The sequence below is a fragment of the Halichoerus grypus genome, chromosome 3 (genome assembly GCF_964656455.1).
Source record: "Halichoerus grypus chromosome 3, mHalGry1.hap1.1, whole genome shotgun sequence".
NCBI lineage: Eukaryota > Metazoa > Chordata > Mammalia > Carnivora > Phocidae > Halichoerus > Halichoerus grypus.
In genome coordinates this window covers 87,858,733-87,874,858 of record NC_135714.1, presented here as the reverse complement: position 1 = coordinate 87,874,858, position 16,126 = coordinate 87,858,733, and the positions used below count along the sequence as shown (strand labels likewise).

At 43.0% G+C, this 16,126-nt stretch overlaps 1 protein-coding gene across 2 annotated transcripts in view; it reads left to right on the top strand.

The window, feature by feature from the left end:
- Nucleotides 1-16,126, top strand: part of PAPSS1 (3'-phosphoadenosine 5'-phosphosulfate synthase 1) — a 98,868-nt gene that overhangs the window by 53,099 nt on the left and 29,643 nt on the right. For both annotated transcript variants that reach the window (XM_036119912.2, XM_036119913.2), the window contains exons 9-10: nt 1,017-1,152; nt 14,229-14,497. In XM_036119912.2, the coding sequence (XP_035975805.1) occupies nt 1,017-1,152; nt 14,229-14,497 (405 nt within the window). The remainder of the gene's footprint in view (nt 1-1,016; nt 1,153-14,228; nt 14,498-16,126) is intronic.

The window sequence follows — 16,126 nt, the reverse complement described above, 5'->3', positions numbered from 1 at the left end:
TGCAAGCTCTGTTCGAGTGAGGCCTTTCTCTGTCCTGTTTGCTGCTGCATTCTGCAGTGCCTAGCGCACGTACCAGCGCACGTACCAGCGAACGTACCAGTTACTCGATGAATACTGAATGAATGAATGGTTTGATGGATGGGGAAGGACTTTCTAGCGAACAAGGCCAGGTAGGAAGGGACCATAGCAGTCTAGGTGCATTATTAGCCCATAAGCTGAAGCGAGGGGGTGGGGGAGGAAGGGTGAGCTTTAGCTGTGCTGTGGAAATGGACAGGTCCCAGAGGTAGCATCCTTCCTCACAGATGGCAGGGAAAGAGCATGAGTGAAGCTGTGAGAAATTTGAAGTGGTGTGGAGATGGGAAGGTATGCGTTTGTGTCCAGCTCTATCATCATTACTTGGATTGCTCAAAAGTTTAGGATTGGAGAACACAGAGGCTGGGGTGACCCAGGGTTACAAATGTTTCTGTTCATCAGCATGCAACAACAGTGAAGAGAATGTTTTTGTTACTTAACAAGTCATAATTACTCATTTTGGTTTTATTGGCCTTTCATATGTAAATATCATAGTTGTGTCACAGAGCCCTCTGAGAAGTTATAAAATACATTGTGATTTTATTTTTTATTTTATTTTTTAAACTTAAGATCTTTTTTTTTTTTAAGATTTTATTTATTTATTTGACAGAGAGAGACACAGCGAGAGAGGGAACACAAGCAGGGGGAGTGGGAGAGGGAGAAGCAGGCTCCCTGCTTAGCACGGAACCCGATGCGGGGCTCGATCCCAGGACTCTGAGATCATGACCTGAGCCCAAGGCACACACTTAACGACTGAGCCTCTCAGGCACCCCTACATTCTAATTTTAAAGCGTCTCTAATCCCAATTCAGTTGATACAGCAAACAGATTTACCATTGGCCTTAAGATGAGGGTAACTTGCAACTATATGTAGCTCGTGTGAGAAATGTTCTTACTTATTTTGATCTTGGTTTCTGTTTAAAAAATTTCTTTCTTTTCTATTAGATGGTTATGGAACAAGGAGATTGGCTGATTGGAGGAGATCTTCAAGTCTTGGACCGAATTTACTGGAATGATGGTCTTGATCAGTATCGTTTCACTCCTACTGAGCTAAAGCAGAAGTTTAAAGATATGAATGCTGGTAAGACATGGATCTCATTATCTAACATGGGACTACTTGAAGTCTCTGCCTGATGGGGAATTTCCAGAAGAATTTTTCCATTGCTTACTAAAGTGTAAAAGAGAATGTTGAGTAAAGATAAATGCAGGATGAAATATGTTGGAGAGGTAGTCTATCTAAACCTGTCTGGGTAGTTTTGTTATATTGGTGCAATTTGATCTAATGTTATTTTGTATACTGTATGGGAGATGGTTGCCAATAACAAATTGACCTTTTATTTGTGTATTATAAAACTTACATGCTAAAGCTGAATAGAACTATGGAAGAGAAATTATTTGAGTAATTCACTCATATCATTGTGCTTTATATTTCAGAATATCTTATGAGTCTAATATGTCACTCTAGAAGTAATAGAACAACAATATCATGCTGGCTGTTCATTCAGCAGATGTTTGTTGTGCATCTTTATGCCAGGGTGCCAAGTGCTGGGGATCCATAAGTAAGTAAGACAGGAGCCTGTGGTGTAGAAGAGAAGGACTTTAAACGGATAACAGGAAAAGTTGTTGAAGAGTAGGTTAGTAGTGGTTTCAGAGTTCTGGATTAGCATGAAATGGAGTAGTAGGAGAAGAGTCTGTAGATGCTGTTCTTTATAAGGTACTCCAGGACAGGGATTTTTATACCTGACAGCTTGCGATTAGCAGGTCTTTTACACAGAGGTAGGTGAATGATGTGTTTATACCGGTGCACCCGTACTCACAAATCCAAGCTCCCATGTCAGGCACCCACATTACTATAGAGCTTGGGAGGCTTTTTTAAGATCTGAAGAATTTGAAAGATCCACTACAGAAGAGGTTAAGCCCTAAACCTTGGTGCCGCTTTTTAAAAATATTTTCTGTGTAGAAAGGGAGTGGGCAGGGCTGAGAAAAGTTAATGTGGTGGCTTTTTAAGGAGCTAGCCGGCTACCCAGCCATATTTGTTAATCAGAAGCCCTCTTTCGAGTGGCTACAGAAGCTGGGCAAGAGCACTTATTTCAGGAGTTGTGTCTAGCTTCTGTGAACTCTGGTTGCTGCTTCACTTCCTAGAAGTCATGTGGTTGTGAAGAAATTACTCTCTTCTCCAAGTCTCACTTCCTTCGGTTGTAAAGATGAGGACAGTAGTAGTACTTAATGCATAACATTTTATTTTATTTTATTTATTTTTTTGAAAGATTTTATTTATTTGACAGAGCGAGAGAGCACAAGCCGGGGGGACAGTAGAGGGAGATGGAGAAGCAGGCTCCCCGCCAAGCAGGGAGCCCGATGCAGGGCTCGATCCCAGGACCCTGGGATCATGACCTGAGCCGAAGGCAGACGCTTAACCATCTGAGCCACCCAGGCGCCCCTGCATAACATTTTATTTTAAAAAGCAAAATGAGGGGCGCCTGGGTGGTTTAGTCGGTTAAGCATCTGTCTCTTGATTTCGACTCATGATCTCAGGGTGGTGAGATTGAGCCCCATGTCGGGCTCTGTGCTGAGCATGGAGCCTGCTTAGGATTCTCTTCTCTCCCTCTCTCTCTTTGCTCCTTCCACCCCCATACTCACTGTCTTTCTCTCTCTCTGAAAAAAAAAAAGAAAAAAAAAAAGAAAAAAGTGAAATGAGATCATTGTGTAAGGCACTGTAGATAGTACCTGGCCCATGGTAAGAGGTTAACGTGTCATAATTTCTGAGTCTGAAGCTAGGCTGACCTGTATTTGTGTAAAGGTTAAAGAAAGAATATCTGTTTATTCTTAAACTCTCCTGTACTTTGCTGATGTTTGAAATGAGAGCTTAAAATAGATCAGGAACTGGAGGCCACAAACTGTTCAGAGCTGTGCAGTTCCCACTCGGCCCGCCTGCTCGGCCCGCCTGTTTCATTCACAGTTTCTGCCTGGCCCCTGTACGGTGTCTGAGCATAGGACCCCAGGCCCCCTGCCCCTCCTTAACTTCACTATCTCTGGATTTGAAGCATGGCTTAAACTACTTGTGCAGGAGTTTCTCTGAATGCTACACTTGATGCCTGCCCATACTATAGTGTTTGCTTCTTTTTTGCTAACATGTTTTGGGCCCAGTCATAGGGGAATATATCGTGATTGCTCTAAGTCAGTGAGGGCACCTCATTCACTGAAAAGAGAATTTAAGGGTCCTTGTGTAAGTCTCTTCTGCCATTGAGATGTAAGAGCTAGGGGCTTCTAGAAAAGGGTTTTCTTCTTTTTTTTTTTTTTTTTAAAGATTTTATTTATGAGAGCGAGAGAGAGCGCGTGTGTGCATGAGTGGGAAAGGGGCATAAGGAAAAGCAGACTTGCCTTTGAACGCAGAGCTGCCACCATGGGGCTCGATCCCAGGACCCGGAGACCGAAGGCAGATGCTTAACTGACTGAGCCACCCAGGTGCCCCAAGAGTTTTCTTCTTGATGAGAAACTGGCTTAGGACAAAAAGTCGTCTTTCCCTGTCTTTTTTCTTCCTGCTTCAGATGCTGTCAGGGAAGGGGACAGTGTTTCGAGCTCTGGTAACTATTTTCTATCTGTGAGAATCCATGAGAATCTTAGACTGTCTGAGTTTCTGATCCAGTCCTAGTGTCCTCTGTATCCAGATTTCTAATTCAAAGACTTAATGTATGTTTGAATTATTTAAGACACTTCTAGTTGGATCTTCTTTAATTTGCAACCAGAATTATCTGAAGGTTTAGTACATACAGGCTTTTGCTTTTTTTTTCTGGTGAACAAGAATATGTTTAATGGAAGATGTGCTGAGCCCACCTCATTTACTTTAATTTTTTGCCAAAATTTGAATTCATAACTGTAATTCATGTTAGTAAATTAGTTGTTGGCACTGGTGAGGGGTCTTATCAAGGAATTATTCATAATTGGAGTCTTCAGTATTACATCTGTTTTTCACTCTTCTTTCGGAGCCAAACATTTTAAATCATTTAGAGAATTTGTTGCATAATGAGTGATTGCAACTTTGTTTAAAGTAGCTGAGAGCCAGTTATCCTTACATCAGACAACAAAGATTGTGGGTATTATTTTGTTTACTTTTCCATTTTAGACTAAGGCAAATAAGCAACAGACCCAGGAGTTTCCTTTGTAGTTCTTGTTCCCTCTTAAATTTAGGAGCCGTTAACAAGTCCTCTGCTGGGTGTCTGTGTCACGTACATAGTGCAAGGAGAGAAAACGGAATCTTTATTTTTTCTTTTACCAGGGGTTTCTTTTCCTACCTCTTCCTCTTCTCCCCTCATCTTTGAAGAAGAATTTTGATATCGGACTTGGGCTGTTGTCTTGTGTTCATTAGTGTGATCGCTTTTGCTGTTCTGAGACCATTCTGTAGCTGGAAGGTTTGAGTGGTCTTTAATAGCCACATCAGTGATTGCAAGGTGATGCTGTTCCAGAGGGCAGGTTCTTTGAATCACTGATGGTTGACCACTGTCCTGGAAAGGAAGAACGGATTTCACTTAAGCCAAGTAAGAGCCAGTTAGTGTTTATTGCACACAGAATATTGCTCTCTTGCTGGATTACCAAGGGAAAAGTTGACCTAACTTCTTTCAGGCTAGTACTGGTATCACAGTGTTGAAGAAATCTTTGAGAAGGCTTTGTAGAGTTGTTGAACTTACAAACACATTTTATTTTTTATTTTATTTATTTTTTAAAGATTTTATTTATTAGAGAGAGAGAGCACAAGCAAGGGGAATGGCAGGCAGAGGGAGAAGCAGGCTCCCCGCTGAGCAGGGAGCCCAATGTGGGCTCCATCCCAGGACCCTAGGATCATGACCTGAGCTGAAGGCAGACGCTTAACCGACTGAGCCACCCAGGTGCCCCCAAACTAATACTCTTACACCCCAAAGTATGGCAGCAATAAATTGTTTTCCATTCTCAAGCTTAGAAATGCTTTCAAATTGTAGTAAAAAGGAGTTGAATATAAAGCTTTTTGTCAACTGGGCTCTGTGCTTGCTTATTCTCCATTCCCTTTCCTGTCTGTTCTGTCTTATGTCTGTGTGTTGGGGTTGGGGGGAGGTATCCTGGGGGGGGGGGGGCGACTGTATCCTGCCTCCATCGTGTGGGAAACATTAGCAGGTAACCAAAGAATACAGAAAGTTTGGGGGAGCTCTTGCCCCAGTAGCATCCTGCTTCAGCACTGTGATTCTGGCCATGCCTCCATGCCCCTACAGCCAGCTTCCAGTCACTGCCCCTCCTCACGGCTTCAGAAACACTGTCTCCTTCCAGTGCCCTCAGGAGTGGTAACAGGATGCAAAGCTGCTAGTCCCCAGAGGTCTCAGCAGTCCTTTTGGGTTCCCTTAACCCTGACCAGCACTCTTGAAACACTCGCTTTGTTAACTTATGTTGAGAACCTCATCTGAGTATGCCTTGACCAGACTGATGGAGGCTCCCCACACTTTGGATTATAGTATCTCCAGCTCACTGCCATTTATGGTCAAGAAAGTCTAGTGCCTTCAGAGACTTTCTGCTTCTGCCTCAGCCTTCTCATGTATCATTCCCAGCTTTACCTAAAATATCCTTCTAATGTCTCCATCCATTCATTAAAATGTAGTTTGTTGGGATCGCCTGGGTGGTTCAGTCGGTTAAGCGTCTGATTCTTGATTTTGGCTCAGGTCCTGCATGAATCCAGGGGACTCCGTGCTCATCCTCTTCCCACCACCAGGAACAACTCGTGGTTGCCATTTCCTTCCCCTGTCCCAAATCAGCACATGCTCAGGAGAGCCACCTTCTGTTCTTCTTCCCCTCCCATCTTCTGGAAGGAAAGAGATCAGACCATACTGGTTTCCATAGTGTATTGGCTGCTGGACTGGAGGGAAAGGGATAGAACCTGCTATCCCTGGGCTATCCCTTTCCTTAGACATGAAATATAGAAGGGATAGGTTTTGGGGGTTAGACCTGCGTTTGGCTTGAGTAATGGTGAAGGTGGAAGGATTGAGGGAATGGGGACAGTAATGAGCAGTATATATTGAAATGCTTTCAGTCATAAGTTGCTCTAACTGATGAATTGGACCGTCCGGATTAGAGATGCAGCTAACAGAAGCCATCTGTGTGTGCACAGTAATTGAATCCAGGTGAACGGGTAAGTTTCCAGAGTGAGTCCATGAGGAACTTCATAGGACCTAGCAAATGAACCTATTGCTCCAAGAGGGACCACAAGATGTCAGAAACAGGTGATTGACCCAAAGTGGCCAAGCAGAGTATAAAATGTCATACATATATGATTACAAGTGTGTAAAAACAAATATATGAGGAGAAAACTAGGAGATTGAGCAAAACAACCAGGAACAGCTATAGGAGGATGGTGCATTTATGGGTGATCCCCACCCCCTCCCAAATGTCTTCAGTGTTTCATAGTTTTTACTTAAAAGGATAAAGAAAAGGCTGGTGTCACGGTTAGCAGGCCCTGAGGCTATGAAGATGTGGGGTTGGGTGCGTTGTCAGAGGCAGTGGGGAGGACAGGAAGGTGTCTCTTGGATTTGGCAGGGGTCTCATACTCATGAAGTAACAGCAGGAAGGAATTGGTTGAGTGAATCCAGTCCTGTTCTTCCATCACTTGATCCTTCACCTTGTCACCAAACTTATCTTCTGAAAACAAAGATGCAGTCCTGTGCTGTTCGAGTTGAAGGACATATGTTGCTTTTATCACACATTTATTCTCTGATGAGTGGATGCTTGCTTCTCCTCTCTGACTGGATTGTAAGCTCCTGGGCCCAGGACCGGTTTCACCGTTGTTACCTTAGGATGGCATATCTAACACGGGATTTCCATCCTGTCCCAAACTGGTTTCTTCCCTGCCCCTGCCTGCTCTGGGGGCTGCATGGAGTCTGGATGGAAGAGGGGACCGGTTTGTAGCTGAGTCTGGTGAAGAGGCGATGAAGTTTGACGCAGGGATACGGGGATAGTAGAGCCCGTGTGGCTGAGATGCAGGGACAGGGTGACTCACTGCTCATGGAGGTTGAGGGAGGGAAGGGACTCCGAGGCCCTGGGCTGGATAATGGTGCTGTGCTCTGCGAGCGGGGTAGAGGGGGCCTGGAGGCCCACAGGGAGGCCGGCAGGGAGGCCGGCAGGGGTGGAGACACAGGTGGCCATGGTGTGCTAGGAGGCAGGTGGGGAGACCGTGTGGGGCTTAGGGGAGAGTTTTGGTCAGAGGACGCATATTGGAGCCACTAACATAGAGCCGTGCTTGGTGACCTCAGGCGTGGGGGGCGTGGGATGGGGAGAGGGCTCGGAGGGGTACGCCTGTCTTCATTGTTGCCGCACTGTGACCCCCATTCACCAGCGTGTAGGTTGTGGTCCATCCGATGAGCCTGTCTGTATCCTGGGCGGGGGGAATAAATGAGTGTGTGGAATGGATGGTAGAGTTGGTGGAAGTTTTATTTTATGTGGAAACGTGGGAACATGTTCCTCAGCCACAGTCTTCCGATTTTGCTGTCTCTCTACTTGCTCTGCCCTCCCCCACGTCAATCCTGCACGGTCCTGTGCAGACTGATTTTCTGTAAAACATGACTGATTCGCTTATAGCCCCTGTTTGGTACACAGTATCCTTCCTTAAGCTGGCATTCAAATTTCTCCATAAGAATCTTGTGCCAGGTTTTGGATCCATCTTTGACAAAATGGGTGATTGTCTGTTCTCCAGATGCGTCTCTGCTTTCCTGTCTTCACGCTTTTGCTCACACCAATCTGCTTGGTTGCAGTGCTCTTTTGACTTCTATCAGCCACATTTCATTTGTCTTGCAGAGGTCAATAAACAACAGCCTCCAAGCCAAATCTGGCCTGCTGCCAGTTTTTATAAATAAAGTTTTATTGGGAAAGGGCCAGACTCACCGGTTATCCATCGTCTGTGGCTGTTTTTGCACCCCTACTGCAGGGTTGGTATAGTTGTAGCGGAAACCCCCATGGCCTGCAAAGCCTAAAATATTCACTCTGGCTCTTTATGGAAAAGGTTTACTTTATACATGGTGTCAGCAGCTTCGCAGTGTACCCTCCAGAAGTCAAGATAATAGAATTCCTGGTCTTTTCCCAGGAACATGGGGACAGAGGGCCTAGAAAGAGATGGAAATCATAAATGTCAGTATTAAATTCCAGTCATCTTGTAGATCATCTCCCATATTCAAGCACAGTTGAAACCATGGACTTAGGTAGAACAGTCTTAAACTAAGCCTAAGGAATTATAAGTGGAAAGGCAAATATTTGATACCGAGAGTCGTGTGACAATGTGGAAATCACCATCCTTTAGAAAAAGAGGATGAGGATGTGAGGCTATAAGTATCAGTGGCCCCAGGTCCATTGTGACCCATAATTTTTTTTTCCATCCTTGATGGAAAATTGATGGATGAAAATTTAATAGTGATGCATATTGGGTTGTGTTAGTTGGGACAGCACCCTGGGAATGTACGCTTCCAGTGGATCAGGTACTCTTATTACATCGTTCATCCACGTAGGTTCTCTAGTGGAGAAACCAGATGGTAGGGATGAAAATACAGTCTGGACCTAACAGACAGTTAAAACCATTTGTGCAATTCATTGATAAATAGTTAAAAGGGATTGAATAGAAGTTTAGGAAAGACCTGGTAATATTGGCAAGAAAAAAATGGGCAGACAGATCAAATGGTCATTGGATTTCTGAGTAGAACTGATATTAAGGAAATAATTCTACCTGGAAGAAATTTTGGCAGTAAAATCCTTTATATGCTGCTAATGTGAACTTTTACTAAGTCATCCATCTTCACTTTATCTGTTAAATGTCCAGTGTGAAGCTAGATTAATTCTTTTTGGAAAGAAAGCCTACATAGATAAATTATTAGGATCTGTGAAATATGTGTATTTGAGACCATTTATTTTATATGTTTCCTTTTGCACATCCTGTCATATAAATAATCCTGCCAAATGGTGATTTTACAAAATCAGATTTGACCTGATTGAAGTCTAGGCATGTAGTCCTCATATACCTGAGATGTAACACCCAGGGGTCCTATGCAAAGACGGACGCCTGTTCCTGATTAAGGAGGACAAAAGCTAATGAGCACAGAGCTAATACATCCTCACTTTGGAGACATTAGCTGAGAGTGTTAGTTTGTACCAGAGTGGACCTTCAGCCACTGGTAGAACAGTGGGTTCAGTTTCTTGCCAGGAATATTTAGATGTGTTTTTTTCTCTTTTCTTTTCCTTTTTCCTTTTTTTTTTTTTAGGATTTTATTTATTTATTTGACAGAGAGAGAGAGACAGCGAGAACACAAGCAGAGGGAGTGGGAGAGGGAGAAGCAGGCTTCCCGCTGAGCAGGGAGCCCAATGTGGGGCTCGATCCCAGGACCCTGGGATCATGACCCGAGCTGAAGGCAGATGCTTAACGAATGAGCCACCCAGGCGCCCCTCTTTTCTTTTCTTTTCTCTTCTTCTCTTTTCTTTTCTTTTTTTAAAGAATGAATTAAGGAACTTAGATTTACAAGGGACTGCAGTATGCATCTCACCATGCTGGGTACTTTATATTATTTTGTCTTCATAACAATAACCTTAGTATCATCCCCATTTCAAAAATGTGGGAAGTGAAATTCAGTCCTTAAAGGCCACAGTCCATGGCTAGAAACTGGTGTACTTATGATATGAACCCATAAATAACCCTGTTCTAAAGTAATGCTTCTTTTGGTACCCTGCATATATCTTCTCTTTTAGAACTTGTTATGGAAAATTTCAAACTTAGCTACTTGTAAGTAGAGGTCATAGTATAATGAATCCCTGTGTGCCTCTAGCCCCGCTTCAGTAGTTATCAACTCTCAACTAATCTTGTTGCATCTTTACCCCCCTCCCTACCTCACCCCTGCATGTGATTCTGAAGCAGAGCTCATATCCCCTTTATTTCATCTGTTTGAGTACTTATCTCTTAAAGGTAAGGACTTTAAAAAGGACAGCCATGATACCACTTTTGCAGCTAAATAATAACAATAATAATAATAGTTAATAGTCTTAATATAGTCAAATATCCACTCAATGTTCAAATTTCTAATAATTTCATAGTAGTCACTTTTTTTAATAGTTTGTTTGAATCAGGATCTAAATAAGGACTCTGCATTGTATTTGCTTCATATGTTTCTTGTCAAATTTTTTTACTTTGTTTTTTAACTTTTTATTTTGAAATAATTTTAAATTTACAGAAAAATTAGGATACAGAATAGGACCAAGAACTCCTATATATTCATACAGAATCCATAGTTACTAACATTATACTTTATTTGCTTTCTGGTTCTTACTCTCTTTGAAAGTTGTGGACATGATAGAATGCCTCATTATCCCTTAGTATGTCCACATGCATTTCCTAAAAATACCAGTCTCTTATCTAACCGTAGCGTGCTCATCCACATCCAGAAGATAACATTGGTGTAGCACTGTCTAACCCCTATACTCCGTTCAAATCATGCCATTGTCCTAATAAGGTCCAGTATGGCAAAACCAACAGCAATCAGGTTTTTTCTTTGCCACCTTTCCTTTCTGGTTCAGGACTCAGTCATGTCTCTTTATAGTCTGCTTCAGTTTATTTAGTCTTTATTGTGTCTTTTACGACCTTGACATTTTTTAAGAGTACATATCATTTACTTTGTTGAATGTCAGTTTGGATTTATCTGCTGTTTCCTCACGATTAGGTTCAGATTACACATTTTGTCAGAGATACTATCAAAGCAGTTGTGAGTTGTCAGTGCATCATATTTGGTGGCTCACAATTTCGATTCATCCTGAACTTTTGTTTTAAGGTTAACTTCTTTAAAAAAGTTTACTTTTGGGGCACCTGAGTGGCTCAGTCAGTTAAGCGTCTGCCTTTGGCTCAGGCCATGATCCCAGCGTCCTGGGATTGAGCCCCTCACCGGGCTCCGTGCTCAGCAGGGAGCCTGCTTCTCCCTCTCCCTCTGCCTGCCTGACTACCTACTTGTGATCTCTCTCTCTCTCTCTCTCCCCCTGTCAAATAAATAAATAAAATCTTTAAAAAAAAAAAAAAGTTTACTTTTGTCTCTTGTTTAAGATTGTGTTTGCCAGAATTTTCTGCTATAAAGTTAACAAGTTATTTTGTACTTAATAACTAAAAAGTATTTTGGGGGAGAGATTTTGAAACTATAAATATCCTGTTGTTACCAAACTTTTACCCACTAGCTTTTTTAGCACATTACAAATATGGCCAAATGGTGATTTTTCTAATTGTCATTCTTCCTATGTTTATTAGTTGACCTTCTACCAAAAGGTAGAGTTTCCCCTTCTCTCCATGGTTTATTGATTTATTTTATTCTTTATGGACTCACAGATTCCTATATTACTCAGTAGGTTACAATTCATTACTATTATTATTTATGTTGATGTTTAACTTGGCCTGGGTTGGCCGTTGGGGTTAGTCACTGGGTCAGACTGGTTGCTATAAACTTTTGACATGTCCCCATCATTTTTTGAGCACTTCCTTTCTTTATGACACACAAGATGTCCCAGCTCATGTTGTAAATTCCTTGCCCTAGCCCTAGAATCAGCCATTTCGCCCTCGGTATTTAGAATGTAAGATTTGTGCTTTTGTTTGCTCATCGTCATTGGGTAGTGGTTGCTTATAGGACCTTTCAGTGGATAGAGCTAAGAAATGTACATTATGTATAGGCATACAGGCACTTAGGTACCAACACACATTTATATTTATTCCTGTCTCCTCAGTGTAACTGAAAACCCTGAGCTCGCGCTGATACTTTCAGTCTTAATCTGGCACCACATAGTCTATTCTAACCTTTCTCCTTTCTGTATTTATGCCTTCCATCTCCTGCAGTTGAGAATCCTGGCTCCCATTATCCTCGCTTACGTATTTGCTCTACCTCACTGTGTGTAAGTGGTCTCTCAAACAGGCTGTCTCCTGGGGCCCTGGGGCTTGCAGGCTTGTGCTGGGCCAGAGTCCTCTCTCTCCGGTGTGAGTCTGGAGTCTGTCCCCCACCCCCATCAGTGCAGTGACTCACATTGGCCTAGGAGGAGGATACATTGATGCTCAGTAAGTGTGTCTATTGTGAGCAGGCTGTTTATTTAAAGTATTTATTTTATTTTTGCGAGAGAGAATGAGAGAGAGAGGGAGAGAGAAAATGAGTGGGGGGGAGGGGCAGAGAGAGAAGCAGGCTCCCCGATGAGCTGGGAGCCTGATGCGGGACTCCATCCCAGGACCTCAGGATCATGACCCGAGCTGAAGGCAGACGCTTAACCGACTGACCACCCAGGCGCCTGTGAGCAGGCTGTTTATAAAAAAATGGGTAGCATAAAGTGAAGGGAAGAGAGGAGAGAGCTAAGTGAGTGACAACACTTAGGCCAGAATCAGAGTGGATAAGTAAGGTCAGGCAGTAATCTCCTAAATGGGGAATTATACCTTCTTCATTTGTACTTTTGTGAAGGACTGGAGTATATACAATAGAGTCAGGAAATAAAATTGCTTCTTGCTCCCAGGGGTGGGGGAGCTCTGGAATTTTACTTAAAGATCAAAAGGGATGTTTGAGGATTTTTTTTTTTTTTTTTTAAAGTAGACTCCATGCCCAGCGTGGAGCCAGCACGGGTCTTGAACTCATGGCCCTGAGATCAAGACCTGAGCTGAGATTAAGAGCGGGATGCCCAACCAGCTGAGCTACCCAGGCACGCCCTGTTTGGGGATCTTTTTATATCCATATATAAAACAAAATTTGAAGTAAATTCAGGGTAGAAAAATTTTCAGGTTTGTACCCCTCTTCCCATCTCCTTAAAGCAGAATAATTTTAAATGCTCATATATTTGTATCAGGACTTTCTTTGTACCTTATATCAGCTATTTCTTGGGTGAAAACCAGCCTTGTTCATGTATAAAAGGTAACTTGAGAACTTCAAAGCATAACAGTAATGCTGTAAATCTTGGAATATCACAGGATGTGGTTCCCCCCCCAAGAAACCCCCAAACCCCTGGTAAGTAGGGTGCTACAGATTTCGTCCTGTGGCCTTTTGTCATCATGATAGAAGAGGGTCAGAACTGACAACAGATTGGGGAAGACGTTTATACTATTTGGCTTAAAATTGTTAGGAGAGGGGAAGATATTCTTCTGTCTGAGTCAGGCTGGATCAGCATGGCTTGATGCTATACCAGATGTTGGCAGGGCAATAAAATACAGAGCTCTTCTAACTGGGTTACCACTCTGTTCTGTGAAATTTCTCTGTGACCCCAAAGAACCATGCTTTCTGAGAACGTCTCCTGATAGCAGGCCCCATGCAGAGTAGAGCCAGGGTTGTAAGCAGAAGATACAGAGTTAACCAGTTTAATTCATCTAGTAGTTTTCATTGTTCGGGTAATAGCAGTGGCTCTTGTAAGGGATAGTGTTGTTGCTAAACTGTAACCCAAAATCCAGACCTGGCATCACAAAACAACGTTGGGTTCCAGTCAAACAAAGTAATCAGTATAAATGAGCATATTTGGATAGTAAGTAAATTTTTAAAACTATAAATTTCTCTATCTTTCTGTCTCTCTCTTTTTTTTTTTTAAGATTTATTTGTGAGAGAGAGAATGAGAGACAGAGAGCATGAGAGGGAGGAGGGTCAGAGGGAGAAGCAGACCCCCTGCTGAGCAGGGAGCCCGATGTGGGACTCGATCCCGGGACTCCAGGATCATGACCTGAGCCGAAGGCAGTCGCTTAACCAACTGAGCCACCCAGGCGCCCCATCTGTCTCCCTTTAATAAAGCAGTGTCTTAGGTCCTATGGAGGGATTGACCTGGTGTGTAATTAAGGCACAGGTCAAGCACTTACATCCATTGTAAGCACTTAAACCAGGAAGTTGGGACCAGAAAGTCTGGTGGTTATTCTCGCATGCCACGAATGCAGAAAACAGTTGTTGCAAATCCATGACCATTCTGTTAACACATCCTCAGGCATGTAAGATTTGTAAAGTAAAAACATGGCAGAAGGATAGGTCAAGTTGGCCTTGGAGTAAATGGTCAAAGCAGGACATGTTTTTTACCAGTCTCTGATTGTGGGCTCGTCTGTTTGCTTAATCCCATCAGACTTCAGGAAGAATTGCTTGTCCTTTGGAAGGTAAGACGTTATATTCTTGACTCTGGAAATTCTCTTTTCAGATGCTGTCTTTGCCTTTCAATTACGCAATCCAGTGCACAATGGACATGCTCTGTTAATGCAAGATACCCATAAGCAACTTCTAGAGAGGGGCTATCGGCGCCCTGTCCTTCTCCTTCACCCTCTTGGTGGCTGGACAAAGGATGATGATGTTCCTTTGATGTGGCGTATGAAGCAGCATGCCGCAGTGCTGGAGGAAGGAGTCCTGAATCCTGAAACAACAGTGGTGGCCATCTTCCCATCTCCCATGATGTATGCTGGGCCAACTGAGGTAGACTGCTTTTAAGATTTTCAGTGCAGCAGAAACCACATTTACTAACACAACTAGTGTTGATTCTCCTCTGACCTGTTGGTCTGTTCCAGACATTGAGCATGCCTGGAGTACTCTCATGCTCCTATCGGGAACGTTCTTTATTTATTTTATTTTTTTTTAAAGATTTTATTTATTTATTTGACAGAGAGACAGTGAGAGAGGGAACACAAGCAGGGGGAGTGGGAGGGAGAAGCAGACTCCCCACTGAGCAGGGAGCCCGATGCGGGGCTCGATCCCAGGACCCTGGGATCATGACCTGAGCCGAAGGCAGACGCTTAACGACTGAGCCACCCAGGCGCCCCTCGGGAACGTTCTTTAGAGGTGACCCCCCAAAAGCAGTCTTCTTGGGAACAGGAAGACAGGGAGAGGCTTCTCTTGCTGGTTTTGTGGTTCTTGGTCCCAGTTTTGTGAAGGAGGGAACGCTCCCTGCAGACAGAGGGCTGGGTGAGCTTGGGAAGGTGTGACAGAGGCGCCTCTGAAAACTTTTGGCCCCGTTTACAGGCAGAGCTCTGATAATACCCATCTCAGCTCTTTAACAAAGTACTGTCATTCTTCCCCAGAGACAGATTGGGTCTGATTTTTGCTGCTTCTGAATTTTGGAAGGGCCAAAGGTATTTCAGTGGGAAGGTAAGCATGGTACCCTTTAAATAACGTTCAGAAGACATTCTTCGTCTTTTGTTTTGTGAGACTGGTGCATGGTAGAGTCAGGAAGTAAAATTACTTCTTGATACTGTGTGCAGAGAGGGTTCTGGAGTTCTATTTAGTGGTCAAAAAGAATGTTGTGAGATCTTTTTATGGCCGTACATATAGACAAGGACTTAATCGGGTTTTTGCTTCAAGGCAGGATAGGCATCCAAAAATGAATGACTCAACAACAGTGTGTGGGGAATTCCTAGCCAGCTTCTTGGTGAATTTTCAAGATAAAGAATGGAATGCACATTATTATTGCATTCTTTTTCAGCCCTTGAAGGGAGATGGATTTATTTAGATTTATTTGGGAGGCAGACCCTCTTAAAAAGGATCTAAATAGTTTTTATATATTCTGTGATGTCTTTCTCCAAAAAAGTTTAGGAAATCCAAGCGTGTTTGGCTATTCTTTAGGCTCACGCCTAAAAATTTTCACTGGAGCTTAGCTGTGGGTTTGTATGCTCTTACTGTCTCTTTATCCAAGAAAAACAAAGGAAAAATAATAATAATAAAAAACCCTGAAAGATTAAAATGTATTTGACTCTTCTCTTAGATCCAGTCTAAATAATGCATTGGAACTTCAGTAGGTCAAGCTCCTCATACTCTTCTTCCCTCTTTGTTGGTATCAAAGGTTCAGGAGAATTAGGCAGGGGATCACCCTTTAAGTTTCCTATAGACCATCACGACTTCTTCAAAGAGGAACTACATTGTCTTGGAGATAAAGTGACAAATTTTCTTCCGGTAGTTCTCCAACCGTTCCTTTGGTGCTGTCTTCATCATCATCATCATTTTAAAGGAATCATTTGGTCTCAAATTCTCCAGAGTTATAGGATGAATGGTTTTTAAAGTGGGAGTGACCCAAGCAAGTTCAGGGTCAGGAATAGGCCACTTAGGAAAGGA